The sequence below is a fragment of the Coniosporium apollinis genome (genome assembly GCF_000281105.1).
Source record: "Coniosporium apollinis CBS 100218 chromosome Unknown supercont1.15, whole genome shotgun sequence".
In the NCBI taxonomy this organism is placed as follows: Eukaryota; Fungi; Ascomycota; class Dothideomycetes; genus Coniosporium; species Coniosporium apollinis.
This window is the reverse complement of record NW_006913277.1, coordinates 136,313-148,905: the sequence shown is the minus strand read 5'-3', so window position 1 is coordinate 148,905 and position 12,593 is coordinate 136,313. Positions and strand designations below refer to the sequence as shown.

Sequence of the window (12,593 nt, the reverse complement as noted above, 5' to 3'; positions counted from 1 at the left end):
AAGCTATGACGCTTCTCCGCATTTGATATTCGGAAGTCTTCGATCTAAACTCTTGATCAATGAAGCCGGCGGCGAATTACCTTAACAATATCCCCCAACCCCTTCAGCCTCTCCTCCCTCGTCTCGCCCAAATAAAGCGCAGCAACCGGCCACGCATGAATCGAGCCCTCCTCTTCACGCACCTCCACCTCCGCGCCCGCCTTCCGGAGCAGCGCGACCAGATCCCTCGTCTCCGGCCCCAGCACCTCCTCAGAGCCGTATAAGAAAAACCATCCCCTCGACGGGCTCGCGCGCAGCCACTTATCCGGATCCCGACAATGCCCGGGCGACACCATCGGGTCGTCTTCCGGGACCTTGGAGCCGACGTACTGGCGCCCGTACAGATGCAAACTCTCCGCGCAGAGGTAGTCACTCGCCGTATCCCGTCTCTTCTCCGACACGATCTCCACCCACGGCGATATCATCACCGCGAGTCCCGGCAAGCGGCCGCGATACTCCGGATGCTCGGCCACGTACAGCAGCATACTCAGGATGAGCGTCGCGCCCGCCGAGTCGCCTCCTACGACCAGATGGGACGGGTCTTGGACGAGTGAGAGGGCGTAGGCGTAGCCGGCGAAGGTTTGCTGTACTTGGGTTGGGTAGACGGCGTCGGGGACGAGGGTGTATTCGAGCGCGAGGAGGGAGGGGTTGGTGTAGCCGGTGGCGCGGAGGAGGGAGACCCAGGCGAGGAGGAATTCGAGGTAGAAGTAGCTGGAGCCCATGGAGAAGCCGCCGCCTGTAGTGGATCAGATTGGGGGTTACAGGTGGTTTACAAAGCATGTTTCGTTTCGGCTTACCGTGGCAGTAGAAGACTACTATGTCGGGTTTCTTGGACGGGTCAGGCGTGATCCAGATGCCTTGGAAGTTGGGCTATAGGTCTCTTAATGGTTTGCCCTTACGTAGCATTGCCGATAATGAAGCTGCTGACTTACTTGTTTCACCTCAGTCCAGGAGATGGGTGATTTCAAGAGCCCATGCCTAAGCATCCGGAAGCGGAGCAAGGGCAGCGAGACCGCCTTGGAGAGGAACACCCTGCCGATATACGCCGGCAAGTTGGCGAAGGCATAACGAACATATCTTACGACGATGTCTTGGAAGAGAGTGGCGCGTTGAACAAATGGTGAACGACGTTCTCTAGCAGTGAAGAATCTTTCCCGGATGAACTGACACGGTACCTGAAGAACTGCTCTATATTAGAGCTACCCCATTCTTCACTAGAAGAGATCTTATACCTAGATCCGGAAGTGCGCCTAGCACCCATTTGGCTGTTGTCCACAGACCAACTTGAATTAAAAGTTGCGGAGTGAGGAAGATGAGAAAGACAAGGCAATCTATATATGAGATTTGACTCAGAATCATGGCGGTGAGTCTACTCTAAAGCACAGGATCTATGAATGAATGAGTGTGTTACGCGTTGAGAGAAAGCCAATGCATGACGACGACAGGCCAAGGACTTTTTGATACAAGCATATATCTTGGGACTGCCAAAGTTATTTATCAGTGCCGGCTGTAGGGAGTAAAGACAGAGCTACGGAGCGTACCATCTACCTAGGTAGCAACAAGAGACGCCATGATTGAATGCTGAGTGAAAAGCTCTTGAAGGTTGAAGGATAGCTGCGCACGTGACTTGACGCGGCTCCTCGGGAGTCGCGAAATGATTTCGCGGAGGTTGTCTTCACCTCCAAACTCTACGCCGCAGGCATTCACATCGGCTATTCTGAACAGCCTCCAGCATTGCTTTCCGCGTGTTTTCCCTCTCCTTGTTTCTGCAGCATGTGTTGATCACGTCGCCTGCACTCGTTTGACAAACAGGCAACGCGAAAGCTAGGCTCGTCTCCCGGTCATCCAGCTATATCAACCCCTCCTTAGTTCTACCCGTCTTCAGCGACATGGACCTCGCTAGGTAAGACCTAGGCTGTTTGAGTGTTCATTGAGCTTGTCCTAACATGCTGCTATCAGTACGCTGTCCATGGACGAGATTCCTACGAAGCTCAGATGCGCCATCTGCAACAAGCTAGCAATCAATGCATTCCGCCTCCCTTGCTGTGACCAGTCGATATGCGAGACTTGTGAGTAATATAAATCAGCTGCTTCACCGGCCTTAAGTCCGCTGCTAAACTCACATCAATTAGGTCAATCATCGCTACCCGAATCATGTCCAGTTTGCGCGCATAGCCCCCTCGCCGCCGAGGATTGCAAGCCGAACAAAGCCCTGCGCCTGACTGTGAAGGCTTTCTTGAAGTCGGAGGAGAAGAAAAGGGCCGTCAAGCCGGCGACACCTGCAACACCTGCGGCAGTAGAGACGCCCACTGCCGCGACTATCGAGCCACCGACAAGCGTCACCGAACACCCGCCGCAAACCGAGCAGTCTGAGCTCTCTACACCAGCGGTTGCTTCAATCGAAGAGCATGCGCCTGCCGGCCAGACGTCCGAAAACCAGACGCAGCCAGATGGGCTGGAAGCGGTCGCCCAACCCACGGCCCAGGTATGTGCGAAGCTAGGTGCTAGCCGACCAACAGCTAACTCCGACCAGCACCAGGCTCAAGAACCAGAAGAGGCAAAGAGAGAGATCAGTGTGGCGCAAGGCATGCCGGAAGCCGAAACAGCCGAGCAACAACAAACGGATCCCGGTATTGAATCACAAGGGGCGCAAGATGGAGCACAAAATCAACAGCCTGATGGCAGCCAAGGTCAGAACAACATGTGGGCCATGAACGGAGGTCAGGGCCAGCAGCAGATGTATGGCGAGGGTTACGGTTTCGACCCCAGCCAAGCTGGCTATGGAGACATGAGCTGGAACAACGTTTCTGGCTTCAACCCTATGATGCAGGTGCCCATGCAAAACGGAACGGGCGGCTCGTGGAACAACTTCTCTGGTATGATGGGTACGCCACTCCTCTCTGCGGATGACTTGTACAGCTATACTAATACTCTCTTCCAGGCATGCCGGGAATGGCCATGGACCCCATGAGCATGCAACAAGGAATGTTCGGAGGCTACGGAGGGCAAGGCATGGGCATGAACGGGATGAATGGGATGAGCATGGGTACGGGCTACGCAGGATTCGGTGGTGGATGGAACGGACAGCAGATGAGTGGTGGTGACTTTGGCGGCGCACATGCTGGCTATTATCCCGGAGGTGGATATAATCAACAATCGCACCAGCAGGGGCATTTTCCCCCTCATCAGATGCATCACCAGCAGTTCCAGAAGAATAATTACCAGAACCAAAATCGTTTCCAGGGTCAGGGCGCGTATCACCAGCGGGGATACAACCGTGGCTACCAAGGCAATGTTGGTCCTGGTCAAGGGCATGCTCATGGACAGGCTCAGCTTGAAGATCGAGCTCCAAGCCGGGACCCGTCCCAAGTCGCTGGTCCCGAGACTCAGGCACAAGAACCACCGTCCGAAGATGATCCTTTCTTCCACCAGCTCCCTGCAGGACTCCGAAACCGCCGTCCTTCTCAAGCGAAGTCCACCGACCCAGCGTCAGGTGGTGCGCCTAATACACAAGGAGAAAACTCCAGGCCTGCAGACAACTCAGAACAAGTCATCTCAGCAGATACCGAGAAGAATGCCGCAGCGGAAGGCAAGTTAGAAGGTGAAGTGAAAAGTGATACTGACGCTGCTCCAGCCGAGCAAGAGAATGCAGGAGACGATGACTCAAAGGATCTGGACCGACGAGGGCAACATGTTGCCTCTGAGTCCGAGCAACCGGCCCAAGGGATGCCTAGCCAGGAGAACACGTTCATGGACCAAGGCCTGCAACACATCCAACCCATCGAATCCATCGAGTACAACGACGGACCGAGCATGATGATGGACCCCTCAGGCATGCCCATGGACCCTACTGGAATGCACATGAACCACTCACCCGCGATGTACGGCGGACCAGGCCCCATGATGAACCAGCAGTACCCCTCACAAGGCTCGATGCACGACTTTCCAGCCCGCGGACGAGGTCGAGGCGGCCGACGTGGCGGATATAGCCGCGGCGGATTCCAAAACCAGTACCAGGACGAATTCCAAGGCGGTTTCGGAGGCCGGGGCGTCAAAGGAGCAGGCTTTACAGTCAACGGAACTTTTGGAACGGAAACTTCCGTCCCCGTTGCAAGTGCTAGAGCGGCAGAGTTCACAGTCGTGACGCCCCAGGAACCTAAAGGCGTGGGAGTCGAAGGTGCACCTACCGGCCCGAAGGCTATGAGGGAGGGCCATCCTAATGCGAGCTTCAGAGGGCGAGGAGGCTTTCCTGGTACGCCTGGGCGAGGTGGCATAGCGGCTTCGGTCACTAGTGAGCGGTCGAGGGCGAGGAGGTAGGTTTGATCTGTTGGTTCAGCCGTTGGTTCAATTGCTGATGATCCCAAGCACATCCCCAGAGCGTCAACGCTCACGCTCAAGAACCCGATCCCGTACTCGTTCGCGCTCGCACTCAAAATCGCGCTCGCCATCTCGCCACCACCGCCGTAAGCACCGTCAGCGATCACCCAGCATATCCGCCGAATCCGATTCCCGAGAGCGTCGGCGTGAGCGGCGACATCATCGTTCATCTCGCAAGTACGAGGATGAAGACGACGTCACTCCTACCGAAGAACCAAATGAATCGAGAGACCCCTACCGTCGCGACCGCTCTCGCGACGAATCAGTCGAATCGACGCGCCATCGCAGCCGCAAAGACAAAGATAAAGACAGACACCGCTCCTCGCGCTCTCATCGTGATCGCAGCCGCGAGCACCGTAGCCGAAGACACCGATCCCGGTCTCCAGCCGCGGAGGCCGACCCAGCCGATAGAGAAGACGCCAGCATAGCAAATGGCACCGACATCCCGAGCGAGTCGAGCAGCCGACGTAAGAGCAGAAGCGAGAAGTACCGTGATCGCGACAGGGAACGCGACAAGGACCGCAAAGCAGAGTATGACCGTGACAAGGAGCGTCCTCGAGAGCGAGAGCGGGAGAAGGAGAAGGAGAAGGAGAAGGACAAAGACCGCAAACGCTCCCGGCGGGATCGTTCACCCTCCCCCCACGACCACGACCACGACCACGAAGCCGAAGACCGGCACCACCGCTCTTCCCGCTCAAGCCGCAAGGATCGCGACAAAGACCGCGACAGGGATCGTGAACATGAATCTGAGCGCGAACGGCGCCGTGACCGCGACCGAGGCCGTGAGCGAGAAACAGCTCCAGCAAAAGCCCCCCTAAAAACCGAGCCCTCCGAGCCCTCCATCTCCTTCAGCATAAAAGGCCGCTCCCGCAAGCCCTCCCAGCCCACCACAACTATCACCAGCACAACCATGCCTCCTCCCTCCGCGCCAACCGGCCCTTCCTCCACCCGCCGCGATCGTGACCCGCCGAAGGGACCCGCAGCCGACCGTTCGAGAGACAAACGCCGCCCTTCCATCACTGCGCCTGGTAGCCCACCCGCAGCGAGAGGATCGGTAGCAGATGTGGTAGAGGCAAAGGAGCCATCAGACCCGCATGCCCTGGAGCGCGAGGCGAGGAACCGGGAGCGCATGCTCCGCGAAGAGCAGCGGCGTCTCTCATCCTCTCTCTCCAGCTCGACAGACCGCAAGCGCAAGTCTTTCGGTGCTGCAGAGGAAGCGGAGAAGCCCTTCGCGCCGCCGACGGGGCCGAGTGCTGAGAGGGCGAAGCGGGCGCGTGTCGAGGGGGGCAGGACGGGCAAGAGGAAGGTTAGTGTCAAGTATGAGGATGAAGTGGGGGATGGGGATGAGAGGATGGGAAGGGGGGAGCGGGAGAGGGAGATGGGGCGGTGGGGTTGACGATCTTGAGCGCGCCATCCCGCGAACAAGAAGCTTCTGGGTTCTGCGTGTGCGTCGAGTGTGTTTCACTATAAGACTTGCGGGCGTGTGAGGGTGCGCCTTTTTGGACCCATGACGAGAGTCTCTCATCGGCATTGTCTTTTGTTGTGGGCTGGTGTCACTGCAGCGCCAGTGTGTGAGTCGTCTCGAAAGTAGAGCGGGGCAGAGAGAGAATGCACGAGTGTATTCGTGCTGTAGGCAACAAGCTTGATTAGGCCCACTTCTTTTTCAATGGATGCGGAATTATTAGTTACTTACTGCCCTGTCCAAACCCAAAAGGAATACAAAAGGTTGATTCTGACAGCGTCCGGCCCTCTTGGGTTCTTCCATGGCTGCAAGGCCTATCAAGCAAAGGCCGAGTGCCTCAAAGAAACATGAACATACGGTTGAAAATGGGTATGACGTGCCTCTTCACTAATGTCAAACCGAAGGGAAGGGAAAGATAGGGACGTGATGGTGGAAAGAGCGTAAGCGCGCCTAAACATCAAGGATAAGACCCATGAAGATGGTGAGGGGGCCAGGGCCAGAATTTGGGGTCCCTAATCCACACATCGAAGTATCAAAGCAGCAAAGTACCAAGATAGAGAGGAAAGGCTTTACACCAATTGGCAATGCTAATCACACACTCTAACGAAGCAGCAGCCACCAAGGAGAAGAGTAAGGTATCCATAGCCGCTCGACCCATTCTATGCCCCACTTTTCTACCAAAACTAGAGGATACAAAACAACCCATGCTTGTTTTCCGTTCGTTCAGCTCATTACGCACACACTTATGCACTCATTAGCAACCTCCACCACTACACTTCTCAGCAGGGCGGGCCGATCACCGCGATGTCCGACTTTACTTTCCCGTTGATTAATGGATTAGGACGTGACGTTGTTGCCGTAATAATACGCCGCGAAGGCTGCGGCGGCCATGACGGTAACGCTTCTACTCACGGAACACGAATCAGCCCGCTTGACTCGAATGTCGCGTAAAGATACAGCCAAACCCACTCCGCCGCAAATACGCACCGTGATTCTCACCCGCCCTCGTCCTCACCCCCATGATCAACAACAAGAAGAAGGGTATCCCTTACGCAGTAGCCCCAACCGCCCTCCTCGTCCCAAACAAACCCTCAAACCACCTCCTCAAGCTGCCGAAGATGGCGCGCCAGATTGCAGCCAAAAACCCGACGCTCTCATGAGCTGGCTGTCTCTCCCTTTCCGTCTCCCCTTCTCTCTCCGTCTCTGAAGACGAAGCCCTCTCCACCTCCCTCTCCGCAACCTCAGCGCCCTTGTCCTCGTCACCTTTCCGCCTGCGGAGCCCCTCGGGCTCTGCGGTGGCCGATTTGGCAGACGACTCGTTAGCCCGTCTCTCCGTCAACGCGGCAGGCTTCGTCTCATCCAGCAGGAAGCCCTTCGGCGTCATCGGCGGCGTCAACGGTGCCGCATTGTCGGCAGCGGGGGTGGGGACGTCATGGGAGCCATCCGACTGCCCCGGTGCGCTCTCCCCACTTTCCGCACTTTCCGTGCTATGCTGCTGGTCTCTCGCGAGTGCCGGGGAGGGCAGATCTTCCTCCTCGAGTTCCAGTTCGTCGGCTTCCGGAACGGCCCCGAGCGGCGAGCTCGACTCGACAGAAATGGCCGCCGAGTTGAAGGAATGCCTCGTCTCGAGCGGGGAGGAGGGCCTCGACGAAGGTCGCGAAGTCGGCTCGGCGGGCTCGTCTTCCTGTAGTCGGGACTCCGTGCGTGCGATATGTCTGTATATCTCCGCGCGATCTGTCGGGAATTTCTCTAGCGAGGGATCGTTGAGGTCGACCTCCTCGTCGTCCTCGTCATGGGAGTTCATGATAGCGAGGTCGTGGTTGCTGGTCGAGCGCTCGAAAGCGAAGAGAGGCGTCGGGCCCGACGTGACTGGTGCGTCTGGATACGGGCTTGTGGCCTCGTCTTCGGAGTCTTCAAAAGTTTCGTGCTTGAAGGTTGGGACGCGTTCGAGCTCGGACATGTCGCCGTCATCGTCGGAGTCTTCGACGTGGTCTTCGTCCCGGAAGGACTCGTGGCGGAACATTGGAGAGCGCTCGCATTCAGGAACGTCGTCCTCGTCTGTGTCTGTTTGGTCCTCCGGGTCCGGCGTGATGACGACCGCGTCAGGTTCGGCGTCTGCCAACCGCTTCTCATGCGCTTCTTTCTGGCCAGCTGTTGCGTCGGGGCCCATGTCGTCGCCATGGCGAGGCTCGTCGTCTGTCTTCTCGACGATGAGTGTTGGGATGGCAGGGGGCGCGTCGGACTCGGGTGCGCTCTGCTCGGTCTCCGCATTGTCCCCTGGAAGCTCATGAACTGCGTCCGGCTCGGCATCAGCTGAGCGCTGGTCCTTCTTCTCGTGTAGGGACTCGGCCTCGATGTCGCCGTATTCGGGCTGAGGTTGGTCTGGGACTTTCTCCACTACGGTGAAAGGTATGGGGACCGATTCTTGGGATGCCGCGGGGGTTTCTTCTACCTGTTTCTGGGGCTGTGTCTGTGTGTGCTCGGTCTTAGGCTCCTGTAGGAACATCGCCGCCTCGGTGGCTTGATCTGCTATATGGGTTTCCAGATCTTCGGTAGACATTGGTGCAGGCGGAGCTTTGGGTAGCTCGGATGTGGGCTGTACGGTCTTTTCGGGCTCGCTGGGTGCTGAGAGCGCGGGAGTCGGTGCCTTTACGACTAGCAGATTGTTTCGGAAACCTGCATCATCGGTAACTTCACCCAGCAGTTAGCCTCCATGCGCTGTGTCAATTGATTGATTACTCAACATACCGACTGATGCCGTTTCGTCCAGCACCCACCAATCCCCCGGCCCTAGGCGGAACTTGTACTGATATTCGCCCTCCTTGACATGCTCGAACTGCTTCCGGAAGATGAGGTCGCCGGCGTCGGTCTTCTTATCGTCAATGTCCATCTCGTACGGCTCCCATGGCGGGGAGGTCAGCGAGGCGGCTACGTAGACTGGTGGCTGGGTCTCGGGGTGGGTGTAGGAGATCTCGACGGTCTGTTCGGAAGCCATGGCGGGCAATGGGTGTGGCTAGGTGAGGAAAAGAGGCACGCGACTTTCGAGGATCGTAAGCCGCTGGCGTGAACGGCTTATCGGTTCGAGCGAGGAAGATTGTTTCAGTAATTGGGTGTCAGCAGTCGGGTTTACTGTGGTGTGCTGCTGCGGTTAGAGTGTTGGAGCAAGCTCTGTGACGTTGAGCAGTCGAGGTAGGTGATAGCAGGTAGTAGTAGGAATGGATAGTGGCGTGGAGCTTGCAGGAAGCTCGTAAAGCGGTCGCGGAGTGAATGTGAAGTGGTGGTTGCAGGGCGATGGTGAGAATTTGTGCATGGACGGGCGCGTGTCCAAAAGGTTATTCAGGCAGGCAGTGATAAAAGTGTTGACAGAGCAGGCATGGGTGGCATGGGAGGCATGGGAAAGAGCGGGAGCCAGTGAAGCTTCCAGCGAACAGGAAGATCTCTCCGCGCTAAGATTTTCGGCGCCAGACTTTCCTCAGATCAGAGTTGGGAAGCGACGCGCAGCATGTGTGGGCTCTTGCTCTTGCCGGCCATCCAACCACCAAGCTTTGTTGGGCGTCTTCACCCTTCCGACAGGGGTCCGGCGTCGATGTCGATGTGCGCGATACGCAGATGCTGCATGCACCGACACAAGTTCACGCACGAAAACGCGGGGAGGGCATCCTTGAAGCCTTGGGGGCAATTCAGGGGACTCGATATTTGTGCCTGATCCAACCATGCGAATCTCTCTATTCCATTGCTCCATCTCGAGAGACGAGCCCGTCAACCATGACATGGGGAGTTGAGGCACAGGGAAAAAAAACAGCTGACGTTGAGCTGCGGACTCGGCCATCCGGTTCTTTCCACAAGCTGTGGCGGCGCTCGCGCGTCAGCCTCCGAGTTTGGCCGCTTGGCATCCCCGCACTATCTCTTAGCCCTCCCGTCGCGTGCAGGCCTGGTTGGGGCCCGGGGTGCGAGCGGCGGTTGTCTGTCTGTCTGTCGATTTTTGCTCAATCGCGCCTGTCGATCATGGACTCTTGCACGCTTCCCGTCAGGGCTCTCCGCAGCCCGACGGCGGAGCTGGAGAGAGCCCCAAGCGGCTTGGTCTCGACGGGATATCCCCTCGGCTTTTCACGTGTTCAGCGCCACGAGAAGTACGAAGAGGCGTGATCGCGTGAGAGCACGTGAAGAGATCCAAGTCCATCTGCTAGAGTAACCTCTTCCAACGCCGTGCTATGCTCGCGGAGACGCCTGCCTATTGAAACACGCCTCCAAAATTTACTGAGAGCAGATTACCATCCCCAGCTTCAAGCCAAAAATTCCTTAACATTCCCCCCAACCCCCTCAAGATCTAGCAAAAAAGTATCGTGCCCAAACAGACTCTTCTCCTCTCCCAGCTCCACATGCTTAACCGTCTTATTCCCCGCCCTCCTCAGCGTCTCCGCAATCTCCCTCTGCTGCCACGCCGGGAACAGAATATCACTCGCCACACCCATCACCAACGTCGGCGTATTAGCCAGCGGCCTCATCCCCGCCACCAAGTCCGCCGGCGGTTCGTGCGCGTCCACCTGCACCGCAGGCTCATTCGACGGCTCCACGAGCGACGCGGAAGGCGCGTCCTGCTCCTCATACGGCGTCTCCGGCAGCGTAAGACTGCACGCGTCGCTGTTCGTACTCTCCCGCGCGGTTTCCCTCCCCGCCTGAAACGCCGCCAGCTTCTCCTGGTTCTTCGCTCTTGATGCTATCATCATATTGCGGTGCTCGAGCCCCAAATCAAACAGGTCCATGGCCTTGGAGACATAGAGCAGGCTGTTGGCGTCGTACTCTAGACACCATTTCTCGCCCGCGTGGTCAAGGTACGTCTCGATGAGGAAGTCTGGGCAGAGGGCTGGCGGCCGCGAGGGGTCGGCGCGCCGCCGGCCGAAACGCTGCTCCCATTCAGGACCGCTGCGGTAGGTCACGGTCGCGATTTCGCGCGCGAGTTTCATGCCGCCGTGGGGGGGGATGCGGTCGTAGTAGAAGCCACGGGACCAGTTGGGGTCCATCATGAGGACTGTACGCCGTGTCAGCATCAATCTTTGAATGGTCGTGAGGTTGATACGCACCCTGCCGCTGCGTATGCCGCATCGCGATGCTGTAGGGATGACTCCTCGCACAGCCGCTTATGCTTACGATGCGCCCAACGCGCTCTGGAAACAGCACGCCAGCCGCTAAACTCTGCATGCCGCCCATGCTTGAACCCACACTGGCGTACAGCTTGTCGATGCCCAGATGGTCCAGCAGCCGGAATTGTGCCCGCACCATGTCCTCCATTGTAAGAATGGGGAAGCGCGTCGCATAGCGCTCGCCATTGGCAGGATCGCGAGAAGAAGGTCCCGTCGAGCCGTAGCAGCCACCAATGACGTTCGTGCAGATGACAAAGTATCTGTCGGTGTCCACTGGCCGGCCAGGTCCAATGAATTTCTCCCACCACCCTGGCTTCGGGTTGGCTTCTGTGCTATGAGCGTGGCTCGATGCGGACAAGCCTGTGTGTAGCAGGATGACATTGCTCCGGTCCTCGTTTAGCTCGCCCCAGGTCTCGTACGCTATGTTGAACTCTGGCAGTATGCCGCCCCAGTCCAGCAATAGCGGCTGCTTCGAGTGGAAGTTGAGGTGTCGGCCAGTGGTATAGGAGGGCTCAGGGCCAGCGGTCGACCGGCGTTGAAGGGATGCGGAGCGTAACTCTACGGCGTCAAGGCATGGGAAGGAGAGCGCAGGATTCGTGGGCTCGACAGCTGCAGCAGCTTGCGCTTTCCGAGGCGCATGTTGGTGGATGTTACGGGAAGCTTGTGCGGACTGCCATCGTGATGAGGTCGAGATTGGTGCTTTGGAGGATGGGCGTGGTTTGGTTCCGGTGTGGCGCAGAGCGCTCCGAGAAGCAGCTACGACACCCTTTACTGAGTTCATGGCGGTTTGAGGTCAATTGGACAGACCGCAGCACCGAAACAATATGAGGCATTCATTGCTATTGACGCCATTGGGAACTTTTGTCAGCGACTGGAGCGGTCGATCGCGCAAGAAAACGTGATTTGGACCCTGGTGGCTGAAGATGTGGCTGTGGCTGTGGCTGTGGCTGATGAGATGCTTATACAAGCAATTCCTTGCACGTGACCACAGCTTCTGCTGTCAAACATCCGCTTTGTCTGTTCTTGGAGAGGACCTGCTTGCACGGTCAACATGAGACGAGCTTTGCGATCCAGCCTTACTGCAGGAGACCACAGATGCTGCTTTCTCTCATGCCTATCCGGTGCTTGCTGTCTTCTCCGCCAATACCGATCAACGCGTATTTTCAGAAGAGGCATCGACGAATGCGCTGGCCTGGTCGAAGCAGAATAGCGAGAGGGGCGAGCTTCTCCGTGCCAGGGGCGATTGATTGTAACTTCTTGTCTCTGGCACAAGCCTCCGGAGACCGTGATTCAAGAACGCAGCCATAGTTCTCGTGTTCTGAAAAGGTCAAAGTGCCTCTCGTGGTTCGTATAAACGCAACTCGCAGCCGGTTAAGAGCTTCATGTGCCACTATACCGGTATACTGGATGGGCCCTCCAATACACTGACGGAACAGTGAAACCAATGCACCCGACATATGACTGTCGTGGTATCCAGTGAGTCGTAGATATCCAGCACATGTAAAGTGGACTAATCTGAATACGCAAGTGGCTAGATGATGGACTATCGGAAAAAAGAAGTAGAATATTGAACC

General features: G+C 57.2%; 4 protein-coding genes across 4 annotated transcripts; 1 reads left to right on the top strand and 3 right to left on the bottom strand.

The window, feature by feature from the left end:
• Nucleotides 1-56: 56 nt before the first annotated feature.
• Nucleotides 57-1,398, bottom strand: W97_03615 (uncharacterized protein; the record flags this gene model as incomplete). The annotated part of the gene is made up of 4 exons (XM_007781511.1): nt 57-775; nt 837-909; nt 972-1,225; nt 1,272-1,398. 4 exons carry the CDS (start codon nt 1,396-1,398, stop codon nt 57-59), a joined length of 1,173 nt encoding a protein of 390 aa, XP_007779701.1.
• A 530-nt stretch (nt 1,399-1,928) lies between these two features.
• On the top strand, nt 1,929-5,812 carry W97_03614 (uncharacterized protein; the record flags this gene model as incomplete). The annotated part of the gene is made up of 6 exons (XM_007781510.1): nt 1,929-1,942; nt 1,999-2,108; nt 2,172-2,524; nt 2,573-2,924; nt 2,981-4,352; nt 4,405-5,812. 6 exons carry the CDS (start codon nt 1,929-1,931, stop codon nt 5,810-5,812), a joined length of 3,609 nt encoding a protein of 1,202 aa, XP_007779700.1.
• Nucleotides 5,813-6,926: 1,114 nt separating this feature from the next.
• W97_03613 (uncharacterized protein) lies at nt 6,927-8,873 on the bottom strand (the record flags this gene model as incomplete). Its single annotated transcript, XM_007781509.1, has 2 exons — nt 6,927-8,569; nt 8,627-8,873. 2 exons carry the CDS (start codon nt 8,871-8,873, stop codon nt 6,927-6,929), a joined length of 1,890 nt encoding a protein of 629 aa, XP_007779699.1.
• Nucleotides 8,874-10,161: 1,288 nt separating this feature from the next.
• Nucleotides 10,162-11,800, bottom strand: W97_03612 (homoserine O-acetyltransferase; the record flags this gene model as incomplete). The annotated part of the gene is made up of 2 exons (XM_007781508.1): nt 10,162-10,907; nt 10,960-11,800. 2 exons carry the CDS (start codon nt 11,798-11,800, stop codon nt 10,162-10,164), a joined length of 1,587 nt encoding a protein of 528 aa, XP_007779698.1.
• Nucleotides 11,801-12,593: the final 793 nt, after the last annotated feature.